This window comes from Stenella coeruleoalba, assembly GCF_951394435.1.
Source record: "Stenella coeruleoalba genome assembly, chromosome: 2".
In the NCBI taxonomy this organism is placed as follows: Eukaryota; Metazoa; Chordata; class Mammalia; order Artiodactyla; family Delphinidae; genus Stenella; species Stenella coeruleoalba.
In genome coordinates, this window is record NC_137147.1 from 26103719 (window position 1) to 26118699 (window position 14981).

The 14981-nt window shown below is 40.1% G+C and overlaps 1 protein-coding gene across 6 annotated transcripts in view; it reads right to left on the reverse strand.

The window, feature by feature from the left end:
- GPATCH2L (G-patch domain containing 2 like) overlaps positions 1 to 14981 on the reverse strand; it is a 67060-nt gene that overhangs the window by 43637 nt on the left and 8442 nt on the right. For all 6 annotated transcript variants that reach the window (XR_013825136.1, XM_079905945.1, XM_079905943.1 and 3 more), the window contains exons 3-5: positions 6487 to 6551; positions 1893 to 2069; positions 272 to 351 (exon numbers count right to left, since the gene is read on the reverse strand). Coding sequence is in view for 5 of the 6 variants with exons in the window: in XM_079905945.1 (XP_079762071.1) it covers positions 272 to 351; positions 1893 to 2069; positions 6487 to 6551 (322 nt within the window). In the remaining variant the exon portion in view is untranslated. The remainder of the gene's footprint in view (positions 1 to 271; positions 352 to 1892; positions 2070 to 6486; positions 6552 to 14981) is intronic.

Below are 14981 nucleotides of genomic sequence, written 5' to 3' on the forward strand. Positions count from 1 at the left end.
GAGCCAGAGATCAGGCCTGTAGATTTACAGACAGCAGACACTGTCATGACAGTGTTCGCTTTGTCAGAACTTCTGTATGAATCAAGCTTCATCTTTTATGTGTGCATCCATTCATGCCCTATATAATGTTCACTCTTGTGAGCTTGCAAAATACACCTGGCTTAATTAACCCCAGGGAGTTCTGCAGCACCTTTGATTATCAACAATGTACACAAATCTTATAGGGAATATTATCTTCCCAGTGAGCCTAGAAAACAATGACAGCTATCACCTTCCCAACAAGCCTTCTTCGCCCCTTTCTGAGGCATCGAGCTGCAGCTCCAGGCAGACGATTAAAGCGAGCATGGTACCCTAAATAAAAAAGAAGAAAGACCTCAGTAACTGAATGCAGAAGATTCATTAGCAATGATGTGCTTCTAGTACACCAAAAGCCTTCCTCCCCAAGATCTTACTAAAATGACCCTTAAACTAGTATCACTAGGCTATTTGCCAATGATTTACTATTCCCATGTCTTTGTCACCAGTAGTATGATCTTAGGCATGTCATTTACCTCTGACCTAGGCATCCTCATCTATAAAAAAAGAATAATCACTGGCTCAGTCCTCTTTTACAGGACTGTTTTGAAGACTCAATGAAATAGCACATGGAATGTACTTTATAAACTGAAAACACTACACAAATATAAGGTATTATCAACAATTTCTAATTGCAAATTAAATGTTAGCTATTATCTTAAAAAATTCTAAAAATAGCATGTATAGTATAATCCTATTTTTCTAATTGCTGTATATGTTCTACACATAGAAGAGACAACTGGAAGAATCCACACCAAGATGTTATCAATGACTCTGGGTGTGGGATTATAGAAGTTTCTTCTTCCTATTCTTGCTTATTTGCATATACTTTAAGTGGTCCATAAAGAACTTTTAGAAATGGTCACTGAAATGTTTATGAAAGTTTTAAGGTAGCAAACAACGTGCCTCAGCCAAGCATCATTACCAAGAACCAACTGCTTTCAGAAGGACTTTCAATCACCCAAATTTATCACAACGAAATGCTACAGAATAGGAATTTACAGTTCTATTGTAATTCTGATCACCAATAGATGCTCAACATATACTTGGTAACTGACTAACTGATTGATTATTGATTACTGGGAATCCTCACATCATAAATTTATAGAGCTAAAGGAAACCTCTGAAACAGTTTTGTTCCATGTCACGATATCCTAAGTGATGACCGTGATGTCCCTAGGAAATGAAGTGACTCTGCCACAGTCACAGAGCTAGGGAGACAGTACCAGACAGTATTACCACAGAGTATTACCACATTTCCTTCCCCGTCCTAGGCTCTTTACATTTCACTTTGCTACATCATAATTGATGGGAAGCAAAGGGAAAGGATACGTATTTGCGTTACAGTCCACAATAATAGAATTATTAAAATATTTTTAAAAATATTTTTAAATCATCCATTTTTAAAATGTCATTATACCTTGTACGTGAGTGTTGTTACTGAAATCTGTTCTCTTCCAAGATCCACTACTTCAGGCTTCCACTGAGCACTCAGTGGCCCGTCAGTTTCACAGCAGGATAAGCAGCAGTGACAGCCTGCTAGGTTTCTTAAATCTGGCACAAATGGCAATAGCAAGCTGAAGGAATGCCCTGCTAATATATATCCCAAGAGTCTCCATGGATTGATTTAGGTAAGAATGGAGAGAACCTCAAGCTTTGAGACTCACCCTTGAATCTTCTAGAAAAATCCCTGGACTAGTTCTAAAATTCAGATAGGTAATGCATGCTTACAGGCATGAGTATGCTTGCCATGGGGAGACTCTCCCCAGAAAGAATCATGTAAGTGTGAAGTATATTTTGGTCTCCTCAGAACTCACCTCTTTGAGCTGGCCGAGAAGGTAAAAGGAACGTGGAATCTGAAAGTTTATCCAGTCCAGAATCCATTCTCTCTACTTCAGAGCAATGGTCAGGAGCCCACTTGGGCAGAAGATTAGGGACAGTGAATCCTGGGACACATTCTCCTTCATAGAACCAATCACTCTGCTCGTCATCCCCTAAAGTAAAGAGATCCTATCATAAGCTGGAATTTTAACATGCTCTATGAAAAACCAAATAGGAAGATGACTTCTCAGTGCTATAGGTTTGATTATACTTTTTAAATAAAGCCAAAATACAAAAAATTTGTTTTGATACTTCTTCTTGATCCATATTTTGATGAAAACTGGGACATCAAACTACTTCCACATAAATGTCATACTGTGGTACACTGGACTGCTTTTGATAGTAAAAACTAATAAAGCTACCATTTACTAAGTCCTTACCACCTACCAGAATCTATGCTAAAAATCTGTAAATTTGTTATCTCTTCCAAACCTTACACTAACTCCAACTTATCAATTAGGCAACTAAAGCCCAGAGAAGTCAAGGTCAAGTTAGTAAATGATGAAGCCATGGTTTCAACCCCAAACCTGACTAACTCCAAAGCCTTCAACACAAAAATAAACTGCCTCCCATGTACCATTCTAAGTGGTAAAAATGAACCTGGAGGTTCAAAGCCCACAAATGTTTCTCAATTCAAAACTAGCTATTCCTGAAGAATTTCTTGCGATATTTGTATTTCTCATAATAGGTGAATGAAGAATGTGTATCCATACCTTGTTTCTTCCTTGATGTCTCATTAATGGGACACAAAATCATCTTGACAGTAGCAATCCAAGCTACCAGGAAAAAACTAACCACAAAGACAATATAAGCCCCCAAGGCTTGTCAAGAAGTTATACTATTTGCCCAAGGCCATACTTTTGATTATTGACAAAGTCAAGACTAGACCCATATAGCCCAGACTCTTGGTTCAAACTTCTTTCTACTGGCTACAATGATAGCATCTCAATTTCCCAAAGAGCTTATTCCTGCCCACAAAGAGTAAGATGGGTAACTTTATGTCTGCTACCCCACACCCCTTTCAAAACAGCAAGGATGAAGGAAATTATTACTAGAACATCTAAAGAGTTCATGTTGCATTCATTTTCTAATGGGTACTGGATCTCAAGGAAGCTGCTCAGGCCATGCTAATCTCATGAAGTATCAGTTTCATGGACCACTAACACCCAGGAGAATGATAAGTCTTAAATCACTGCAGAGATCTCTAAAAGGGGAAAGAAGCCACTAAAGAAGTTGCTCCAAGTGTTCCCTTATAAAAACACACATCAACAGGCTGTTTTTCTAAAACAGTGGTTCTCAACCTTTAGTGTGCGTCAAAAGGACTGGGAAGGGTTGCTGGAACACAGACTGTTGGGCCCTACCCACAAAGTTTCTGATTCTGGCCTACACAGGACCAAAAATGTTCATTTCTAACAAGTTCCCTAGTGATGCTAAACTGGTCTGGAGACCATACTTTGAGAACCACTACTCTAAAAGCATCTCACCAAACCAGGTACAAGGATGAATTAAAGACAGACATCAGAATTAACCATGATTAGTTTCACTGCAAGTCAATATATTAATTCCTTCCTATTCATAAGCATTCCTCAGGCCATTTATTAAAATAGTATTATTTAGCTAGATCATATTTTCTGATGACAAATGTCAGACTATACAGGAATTTTCTTTTTTTTGGTTCTCAAGCATTCACTCAAGATTTTTGAGAATACAGAAAGGGACTCACTGAACTGGAAGGAACCTCGTGAGATCTCATCTAGACCAGTAGTCTTCAACCTGGGTTCACTAGGATGCCTAATGCAGGAGCTCCTCAAAAGAGTGCTGCCAGAGAATAAGGAAGAGGCTGAGTGGATCAGGCTCCAGACCTCCTGCTCCTCTAGGATCTTGCTTTAACCAAAATAAGTTTAGTTGTTTTATAATTTGAGGTTCTATGTACACTTCTGTTTGAGGGAGAAAAAGGAGAATTTTCCCCTTATCTGGGTTCCCCAATAATTATTTATTAAGAGCTTACTATATGCCAGGCAATGTGTTACTTATTGTGGTAGAAAATTAAAAAAAACTCCTGCCTTTGAAAAGCTTCAATGGAAAAGACATGCATCTATAAACAACAGTGTAATATGGTAAGTGATAAGAAAGCAATAAGTACAGGGAAAGAAGAGTCGAGGGTTCTAGGAGATGACGCCTACACTAAGTGTATCAGTCAGAATCCCTTTAGGAAACATGTACATTTGAATGCGGTATTTGAGACTTTAGTGATTATTTACAAAGGTATAGACAGTACTAAGAGAAGCCAAAGGGATGTTGAAGCATTCGGAGCCAGCAGAGCAGGGAGTCTTTACCATTCCTAGATCTGAAGAAGCAAGGGGATAGAATGGTTACCAGAGCACAGAGAGAGAACTGTGGTTATAGGAGAAGGGCCCAAAGAGGAGAGGTAGCCTTCAGCAGGAGAACACAACCCCTACCAACCAGCAGTCCAACAGAAAGGGAGTCAGGGACAGCTCTAATCCAACACTGCATTACTGTTTCCAACTCTTTATTACCTCACTATAATAGAATGATACATCCACACCCTTTTCCTTTGCCCTGGGATTCCACAGAGCCTTCCCCTTGAGGCAGAGCACACTTCCTCATTCCATGGACACAGACATGGAGCTCAGTCATCTGATTTGCTTTAGGTAGTAAAGCACTAGCAGATGTGATTCAAGCAAAAGCTTTCAATATTCATGCATGGTCTGGTTTGGTCACTTGGCATTTATGTCCTCTGCCATAAGAAGTCCATGCCACACAGAGCCATTGCTCCTTTAGCCTAGGTCCCAGAATAAGAAAACAATGAGTAGATACAAACCTAACTTGAAGCCTGGAGACAGGCTGAGCCCAGGCAAGATCAGCTGACCCACAGCCAACCCCCAGCCCCATAGCAAGAAATAAATGTAGTAAACCACTGAAATCTGGGGGTTGTTAAGCAGTATTAGCATAATAAAAACTTGACTAATACACCCAATCTCTTTCACCTTCCTCCCTCCATACTTCTGCTGTTGCCTCCTATTGGCCAAACCCAACAAGAAACTGAGAGCAAGAAAACTCACAGATGTAGTCCATAAATATGCCCCAGAGGAGCAAAATGAGAACTGTCTTGGAGGATGACCAGCCATTCAAGGAAAGGTGAAGATGAGATTTCAGGCACAGAGACCAACATAAACAAAGACATAGAAGCAGGAAGTAACATAGCTTTGTGCTGAGAACTCTAAGTATCTAAATATCACCAAAATGTGTGAAGTTGAGGCAGAGACAAAGAGGAAAGCTGGGGCTATAAAACATTCTACAACCTTCCATAATATACCAAGGATTCCTTATCAGTGGAAGGCTTTCCAAAGGCCCGAAACTTAATTGGTTGTAATAGGTCCACACTTTCTTACACCCCTGTATACACATCATAAACTTTAAGAGATGCATTAGGATACTGTAGTAAAAGCAAAGAAAAAGTAATTCTGAAAGTATGCTCCAGTTCATCCATGGAAAGACAACCAGACTTTCCTGGTATGAGATAAGAGAATCAAGACCCTAGCTAGAGCCCACCGGGGAGTATATACACACAGCTTCTAATGACATCTAGCTCCCTCGGAATCAGAAAGGAACAGAAATGTACTCACAACAGCCTCCATTATAGTAGGAAGCTCAAGAACTCCATCTATGTCCACAACTCTGAGGCATGGGTGAGACACCTCCCCACCGTCTCTCTCCAAAATTAGGACTTGGAACCTAAGTCTCACTGTCCCAGGATCCCTTCAGTTACTAAGGAGCCTATCTGGATCAACCTAGACATGTAGCCATGTCTCTGTCCTTCAATCACTTAACCCTTGGAGAAAAATCACTGGATTTCAGAAGATCTACAAACCCCTTATTTAGATTAAGAAAACTACAGTCCAAAGAAGCTCTAAGAAATTCTTATTAGTACACACTTACTGTGGCACTAAGCAAGTGTACAGGACAGGATCAAATTACTGTTTAAATAGTAAAAATAAAAAACTGATAATTAACATACATCAGCCTTATTCACAGTGCTCTCTACTAAACTTCAGAAAGAATTTCTATAATATATTCACCTAGAACACTATGGGCACTTATAAATAAGGTTAAAAAAATAAATCCTCCATATGTGAAAATAAGAATGTCTTAACATCCAGTAATACATAAGGTTATTTTTTGGTTTTAATAAACAGCAACTTCCCAAAGTTCCATCTTTGACACTATAACCCCCTGGATCAATGATTCTCAAAGTCTGAACTACCTGCACAAAAATCACCACAGGTGCTTGTGGAAAATGCAGATTCCAGGGGCCAACTCTAGACCAGTTTGATTTCCAGGAGCTCAGGAACTTGAAGTTTTAACAGTTCCCCCATGTGGCTTTTATGCCCTAAAGTTTGAAAACCACTTTCATAGACAACCATCATATTCTCTGTGAGGCACTCCTAGAACCACTAGAATCTTCCCAGAAACACTGAACCAATGTCCCAAAGCTGGAATCAAGATTACCTTGCCGTCCTTCATCGTTGGTAAAGAGCCCTGTGTCACTGCTGCTACACACACTGCTGGTTTCACTGAAAAAAGAGTAAAACACAAGAGAATGCATCAGCTCCAGTCAAAAACAAAGCACTGTCCATTATGTCTTCTGGTTTTCAAATTGAAAGATTCCAAGTTTCCCTAATTTCACTCTAGCTCATTAGCCAATCAGAAATGTAAATTTCATAGTTAAGTCACAGAGGTAAGTTTATTTTCCCCCAAAATGAAAGAAATGTAAGAAGAGGAGAACTGTAAAACTTTTACTTATATTTTAAGGTACTTTTTTTTTTTTTTTTTTTTTTTGCGGTACGCGAACCTCTCACTGTTGTGGCCTCTCCCGTTGCGGAGCACAGGCTCCAGGTGCGCAGGCTCCGCGGAATGTGGGATCTTCCCGGACTGGGGCACGAACCCGTGTCCCCTGCATCGGCAGGCGGACTCTCAACCACTGCGCCACCAGGGAAGCCCCTAAAGTACTTTTAAAAGATCTCTAGTCACTTTGTTAGTTTAGCATTAGAAAGTTATTTATTAAGGCTCACAGAAGTAATCTCAACCTGCTTTGGTATATCAAACAACACAAATTTACCAACCAATTTTATTTTAAAATATTGTCTACTATTGGTTTCAAATGAAGCCATGCAACTTTAAGACATCCAGCATCTTTCAAGTTTTCCCATTTATAAAGCAGCAAACAAAAATCCATGAACAGGAAAAAAAGAAAATCAGTATGACAAAAGTTGTATTTTCTAAAATTAATGTCTCTCTTGATAGCAAATGGATACAGCAAAATTCATCTTCAAAAAAGGAGGTTTAAAATTAAAAAACAAACTCCATTTGAACTCACTGAAATAAAACTTTTAGGGACTTCCCTGGTGATCCAGTAGTTAAGCCTCTTGTGCTCCCAATGCAGGGGGCCCGGGTTCGATCCCTGGTCAGGGAACTAGATTCCACATGCCGCAACTAAAGATCGCACACTCGGCAACAAAGATCCCACGTGCCACAACTAAGATGCGGCACAGCCAAATAAATAAATAAATATTTTTTAAAAAATTGTAGAGTAGGGCTTCCCAGGTGGCGCAGTGGTTGAGAGTCCGTCTGCCGATGCAGGGGACACGGGTTCGTGCCCTGCTCCGGGAAGATCCCACATGGCGCGCAGCGGCTGGGCCCGTGGGCCATGGCTGCTGAGCCTGCGCGTCCGGAGACTGTGCTCCGCAACGGGAGAGGCCACAACAGTGAGAGGCCCGCGTACCGCAAAAAAAAAAAAAAAAAAATTGTAGAGTAAACCATCATATACCCCCCACGTAAATTCTGCAATTAGCACAGTGCTCTATTTCCTTTATCACACGTCTCTCCATCTATCCATCCATCAACCCATCTTGTTTATATGCATGGAAAAAAATAAACGGAAATAAAACATTTGCCCCATAGAATTCTGTCCAAGTCAGCTTCATTTTGAGCTACTTCCAACAATTGATTCTGCCTCTTCTGATGCTGCATTTCTCCCACCTAATCATCAAATTTGATTTATCAGGTTCAAGAAAAATTTCTCTGTTCTTTACAATATTAGCGATTTCCTTGATTGGGATGTTTCCTTCTAAGCTAGTCAATTTTGTTCACGTGCTCTAGAAGACGGAAGAAGCATTCTCACCATGCTGCATAAAGAACAGGCTTGGCAAAATCCCAGTCTACATTTCTGCATCAAATATCTGAAAATATTTTGTATTTTGCAACATTTCCAAATATCTTGCCAATACTAAATCCTAAAAATGCTGGTTAAATTAAGTAGCAATGTTTCCTCACTTAAGCTTGTCTCTGGGTAACAGATCCAAGAAATTTGTCTCAGCAAGAGCCAATAAAACATACCTGGTTTCTTTAAAGGTTCTTTCATTTTATTTTCCTCTATACTTATAAGTGGGAACATTCTCAGATGTCCATATAAGAAATGTCTCACAAAATTATACCGCTGGATTCTGATGGATTTAGAATCTTCAAAGAGCTCTGCAGTTAAATCCGGAAGACATCCTCACTGGGTACTGTATTCTTCCTACTTCTGAATCTAAGGAACTGTGCCTGCTGAACTTTATGGTGTTGTTTTTATGTTTTTAGCAAATTCCTAAGAATAGTAGTGGTCTAACTCTAACTCCATTGAGTCTTAATACACATTCTCTCATATCAACTACTTTATTTCTCTCATCTTGCCTCGAAGGTAAAGCATATTTTATATTTTTTAGTTCCTCTTGATATTAAGGAGGGCTTAAAAAGCACATCAGGCCATAAGACAGACATTCTACTCCACAATTGTTACATGCTTTCTTGGTTAGCATATCAGTAACTGAGATGTAGGGGTCAGCAAACAGCCGCCCGTCAACCATTTTTGTATAGCCTGTGAGCTAAGAATAGCTTTTATAGTTTTAAATCACAGGGGGTGGGGGTGGTGGTGATCAAAAGAGGAATACTTTGTGACATATGGATATGACACGAAATTCAAATTTCAGTAACCATAAATAAAGATTTACTGGAACACAGCCAGGCTCATTCATTGACCTGTCCATTCTGGCTTCTTTCACACTACAACTGCAGAGTTGAGGAGTTGCAACAGAGAACGACTCACCCACAAAGCCCCAAAATATTTACTATCTGGCTTTTTACAGAGGAAATTTGCTGATCTCTGCTCTAAGTGTATTACAAGGTCTACTCTGCAATGTCTATTGAATATTTATTTGAATATCTCCTCTATTTGAATATTTCCAAGTAAGAAATTAAAACCATTGCTTTATTACAAAGTCTATGGATTCTTCTCCTCATTCATTTCCAGCCACCTGTAAGCACTACAAGATACAGTGCTTCTCTGACCCTTTTTTGCATGGATTCCATTCTCTCCTCATATTTACTCTAAATAAAGGGGGCAAGCGCAAAGAAACCTGCTGGATCAAGAAAGGTATTGGTAACCTAAAACCTTCCTGTCCCTGTACATTTTCTATTTCTGTCAACAGTATTTAAAGAGACTCACTGTTCTTTAAAGAGATTGGACTAAACTTGTAAGTTTTCTATAAAGTTAATTAGAGTAATGGCAATGATGTCACAGAAATATCACCAGGATTTTAAGACTGTGTTCAAGGGAGATACATATTTTCTTCACTGAGAAAATAATTTATGCCTTAAAGAACACTTATTACGTAAAAGTATCATCATTCCATCAATATCTGGAAATGACTATTTCATCTGATAGCATCTTATTCCCTCAGAAGAACTTGCATTGTGGAAATCTAATTATATGTAAGAAACTGTTAGCATAATTTTCTGAGGAAAAAAATGGGAACTTCATGGCATATTTGCACATAAACACCATGATACAGCATGCAAATATGTAGTGCTAGCTATGAAGCAGAAGTAAATATTTCCCCTTACAATTTACAGGCCAAAGCTATCCAGTCCTGTAGCTTTCATTCACTTCTGACTCAGAGATTATGATTTTTTAAAAAAAATCAGATTCATAGGATTTTAATAGTGATTTAGTCAACTATAAAATGTTAATATAGCTAATTAAACATAATGTTTAATACTCTGTTAAAAATAAGCTATCTTTCAATAAAAAAGATTCTTTCAATAAAAAAGATTCTTTTAGTACCCCTGTAGATCACAAGGTCAAAAAGTTAAAAGATGTCAGGCTACTACACATTTTTCCTATGCCAAAACCGTCAAATTTGTTTATAACTTTTTTGCTATGAGCATTTTTATTAGGCAAGGAAAAAAAGCTCTGTTACTCATTTTTATAAGGAAAAAGAAATGTGATCCTATCCTTACTGTCCATTCCACTATGGTCCTCTGAAACTTAGTCAGGAATACAGAAACTCAACCTTTATTAATCTTCAGAAAAAGTAACAAGACAAAGCCCACAAAGATAGTAGGTAATGAAATCCTGTCTTTTCGTAAAATGACAGCAACTCCTAGAGGCATCAATGCCTCCTGTCTTTGCCTTGGGAACTATTCTATACTCCCTGTTCTCACATGATTCTAATCTATAAATAGTTTGCATATAAAAGTCTTCATAGGGCTTCCCTGGTGGCGCAGTGGTTGAGAGTCCGCCTGCCGATGCAGGGGACACGGGTTCGTGCCCCGGTCTGGGAAGATCCCACATGCCACGGAGCGGCTGGGCCCGTGAGCCATGGCGGCTGAGCCTGCGCGTCCGGAGCCTGTGTTCCGCAACGGGAGAGGCCACAACAGTGAGAGGCCCGCGTACCGCAAAAAAAAAAAAAAAAAAAAAAAAAGAAAAAACTCAATTCTACCTTGGGGCAATAAAAAGTCTCTAACAGGAGAAGGAGGAGGAAGGATTTCCCCTACTATTTCCCCTATATTTTCACTCATTCACTTAGTAAGCATTTATTAAGTTTTACTATATTCCAGTCCCTGCTATAACCAGCACTAAAACTAACAAAGAAGCATGTCAACCACAATTTAACTGCATGCATTTTATAAAAAAACTTAGACTATGGGAGAAGAGTGTGAAAACATAGAAAGAAGAATGCTTTCCAACGAAGAAAATTCTCCAAATACGGGGTGGGGCAAGCCTAGAATTTAACCTTATAATACTGAGAAAGTCACCCCATTTTAGAAGCCAGAAAACGTCTCAAAAATATTCATATGTGAGTAAAAACAGTAATAACACATCGCACTTCTCTATATGGTTTTCAATTAAAAAATGTTTCCACAATTCAGCAGCGTAGCCATCATTTAAGATAAGACAAACAAAATTAAAGCCTAGATTTTGGACTACCAATTAATTGTATTATCTAATTATTATAACATTGTTAGAAGCAACTGAACCACATCCAACTGAAATAACGTAAATGTAAAGAATAAAGTCAACCTAACCAGCAGTTCCAGCGGCTTTCCTCTCCCAACATTTTTTTTTTTTTTTTTTTTTTGCTGTACGTGGGCCTCTCACTGTTGTGGCCTCTCCCTTTGCAGAGCACAGGCTCCGGACGCGCAGGCTCAGCGGCCATGGCTCACGGGCCCAGCCGCTCCGCGGCATGTGGGATCCTCCCGGACCGAGGCACGAACCCCTGTCCCCTGCATCGGCAGGCGGACTCTCAACCACTGCGCCACCAGGGAAGCCCCTCCCAACATTTTATTATGAAGACTTTCAAGCATACAGAAAAGTTGAAAGTTACCACTCATACTCCATCACCTAGATATTGCAATTAACATTTTGCTTTGTTTTTGTTTAGTCACACATGCATCCATCTAACCTCACCTGAGCATCTTTGTAATTCAGGGCACTCTGGGTAGACCAGATGACTGGGTATCACATTCATTTTCAGAGGGGTAGATTATCTTAGGAATCAAACCTAATAAAACACGATTGATACCTCTTGTCCATTTAAATAATTAATTCCAGGGCAAAGAGTTAGCTAAACATTGTAAACTGATATAAAGTTTTAAATGCTTTCATCTGAACTGCTCATATTTACAAGTTCTGAAAACGAACTGTCTGCCCTTTTCAGAGCAATTAAAGGTACTGTTTTCAAATTAGCAAAAACTCTTTTTTTTTTTTTTTTTCAGTACGCGGGCCTCTCACTGTTGTGGCCTCTCCCGTTGCGGAGCACAGGCTCCGGACACGCAGGCTCAGCGGCCATGGCTCACGGGCCCGGCCGCTCCGCGGCATGTGGGGTCTTCCCGGACCGGGGCACGAACCTGTGTCCCCTTCATCGGCAGGCGGACTCTCAACCACTGTGCCACCAGGGAAGCCCAAAACTCTCCATTTTAAAATCACAGTATTTTTATTCTATAGAAGAGATCAATGTTTTGGTCTTACTGAGTTCTCTAACTTGAAACTCATACTTGTTGGTAAAAGCAGAGTCAATGAGGTAAAAACCCAATCTCAATACCAGAAACATCTAGAGCAGTGGTTCTCAACTGGAGGCAATTTTGTCCCCCTCCTCCTACCTTCCTGCCCCACCCCAGCCCTCGGGGTCATTTGGCAATATCTGGAAAAGTTTTTGTTTGTCAGGACTTGGAGGGGGGAAGAGGAAACTGGTATTCTATTGGCATCTTGCGAGTCGAGGACAGGGTTGCTGCTAAACATCTTACAATGCGCAGGATAGGCCTCATAGCAGAGAATTATCTGGCCCAAAAGGTGAGAACCCTCATCTAGAGTGATGAACAAAGTGGAGGGATGAAGGGGGTGGGACATCATGGTTAAGGGAAACCACTTCAGAGGAGGAGAGGAGCCTGTGTACTTCTGCTGGATAGGGCCAGCCTTCAGGAGCTCATCAGCTAAAAATGCATCATATGTGCTGAACATCAAGAAAGTGGATTACAAACTCACTTCAGAAAGAAGCTCTCTCCCTTAATGCCATATCTTAAATTTAAAAAGTAAACATTCATCTTCAGTATACTTACTGAAAATACATTCTCAGGGATCTATACCTTGCTTGCCTTTATAGTTCCTGAATGTCCTTCCTTTGAAATCACAGTAAAAACACTCTCTCAGTATGTTCTGAGGAAATAATTAGTTTGAGAATACTATTCCTGAATTTAGCTCCACACTAAGTTAGGAAAAATTTTCAGAAGACCAGTGGTCACCTGTGGTAACCAGACTCCCAGATGACTCCCAGTGATCCCAGCCTCCTGGTATTTCACACCCTGGCTGGGCTGTGTAACCAGTAGCACAGGCAGATGTAACTAAAGGTATGTCACTTCTGAGACTAGGTTATAAAACACTAGGGTTCTACCTTGGGTACTTGAGTGAGAGCTCGCTCTCTCCCTCTCTCAGACAGTTTGCTCTAGGGGAAGCTAACTACCATATCTTAAGAATGCTAACAGCCCTGTAGAGGGGCCCACGTGGAAAGGAACTGAGACTCTCTTGATCCTGCAGCCAATAAGAAAATGAGATCTGCCAACAGCCCTGTTGAGTGAGCTTGGAAGTGGACTCCTCAGCCCCACCCAAGCCTTGAGACAACTGCAGCCCCGACCAACAGTTTGATTGCAAAAGTATGAGAGACTCTGGACCAGAATCACATAGCTAAACTGTTCCCAGATTCCTGACTTCAGGAACTGTAAGGCTATAAATGTTTTATAAAGCTACTAAGTTTTAGGGCAACTTTTTCTTCAGCAACAGATAATACAGCATCTTTATGAATGCTTTTTTGAAAATAATTCCCTCCTTTCTAGCCCTAACAAGAAGTTTCTAACTTCTATAAGTTAAATCTCTGAATTCCCACAGCTGAGAAGGGGAAAACACAGCTTGTCTTCTGACCCGAGAGCTTGCTAATTCTTTCATATTCCTAACCACATAAGACTGTAAACTTAGAGCTGAATCAAAGTAGTTTATACTTGTCACAATTTCAGTAAGGAGGTATAGAATTAGTTTACCATCTATATTCAAAAGTTGGTATCACTAACTTTACCACCTGGGTTTCTCACCCATTTAAGATTATTAAATATGAGGTGTCTTTTACATCTAATTTTAAAAGAAACAAGCAGGATAGAGTTAATGTCTTACTTTATCATGCTAAAAACTAAGGGGTTTTCATTTTAATTTTTTTATTAAATAGTAATACACTTAACAAAAATTTTTAATTGTCTTAGAATTTACAAAAAACGGAAAGGTCACTCCTAGACCTATCACCCAAAACATTTCTATTCAATTCTTTTTCCTTCTTTTTTCTGGACTGAGGTGGTACACTTGTAACTATATGTAATCAGACTTCTGATTCTGAAAGTAAAGAGGACTGAGGGACAGGTTTTTCAGAGAAATATCTCACACCAACCGCAAAATTACTCTCACAGTAAGTTATGAGAATGCATAACGAAGGAGTTTGTTTTTCAGCTTCATTCAGATGGCACCACAAAAGAAGGCAGCAACCTCTCTAGTTTCACAGGTTCATTAGCGTGGCCACTGCAATCAGGTATACTTTGCAGAGATAATGATTTTTGTCAGGACTCTGCTACTGAGCCGCGGGCTGTGCCTTAGAGAAGTCCACCCATCCTTTTTTTTTTTTTTTTTTTTTTCCCTTTGCGGTACGCAGGCCTCTCACTGCTGTGGCCCCTCCCGCCGCGGAGCACAGGCTCCGGAAGCACAGGCTCAGCGGCCATGGCTCACGGGCGACGCCGCTCCGCAACATGTGGGATCTTCCCGGACCGGGGCACGAACCCGTGTCCCCTGCATCGGCAGGCGGACTCTCAACCACTGCGCCACCAGGGAAGCCCCACCCATCCTTTTAAAACTCACCTTTTCTTAGAACTAACAGTTTCATCCTCAGTTAGATGAAATATCTTTTCAGAGTAAATTTTTAAAGAGCATATATTTTGAGACTTGATACCTGAAAATGTCTTTCTAGTGCCTTTCCATATGAAATCTATCTTAGCTATATATAAATTCACGGTGGGAAGGTGGGAGACTTTTGCCATCAAAATTCTACAGGCAAGTCGACAGCCCCTCACATTTAGTACTGTAGGGATCAACATCA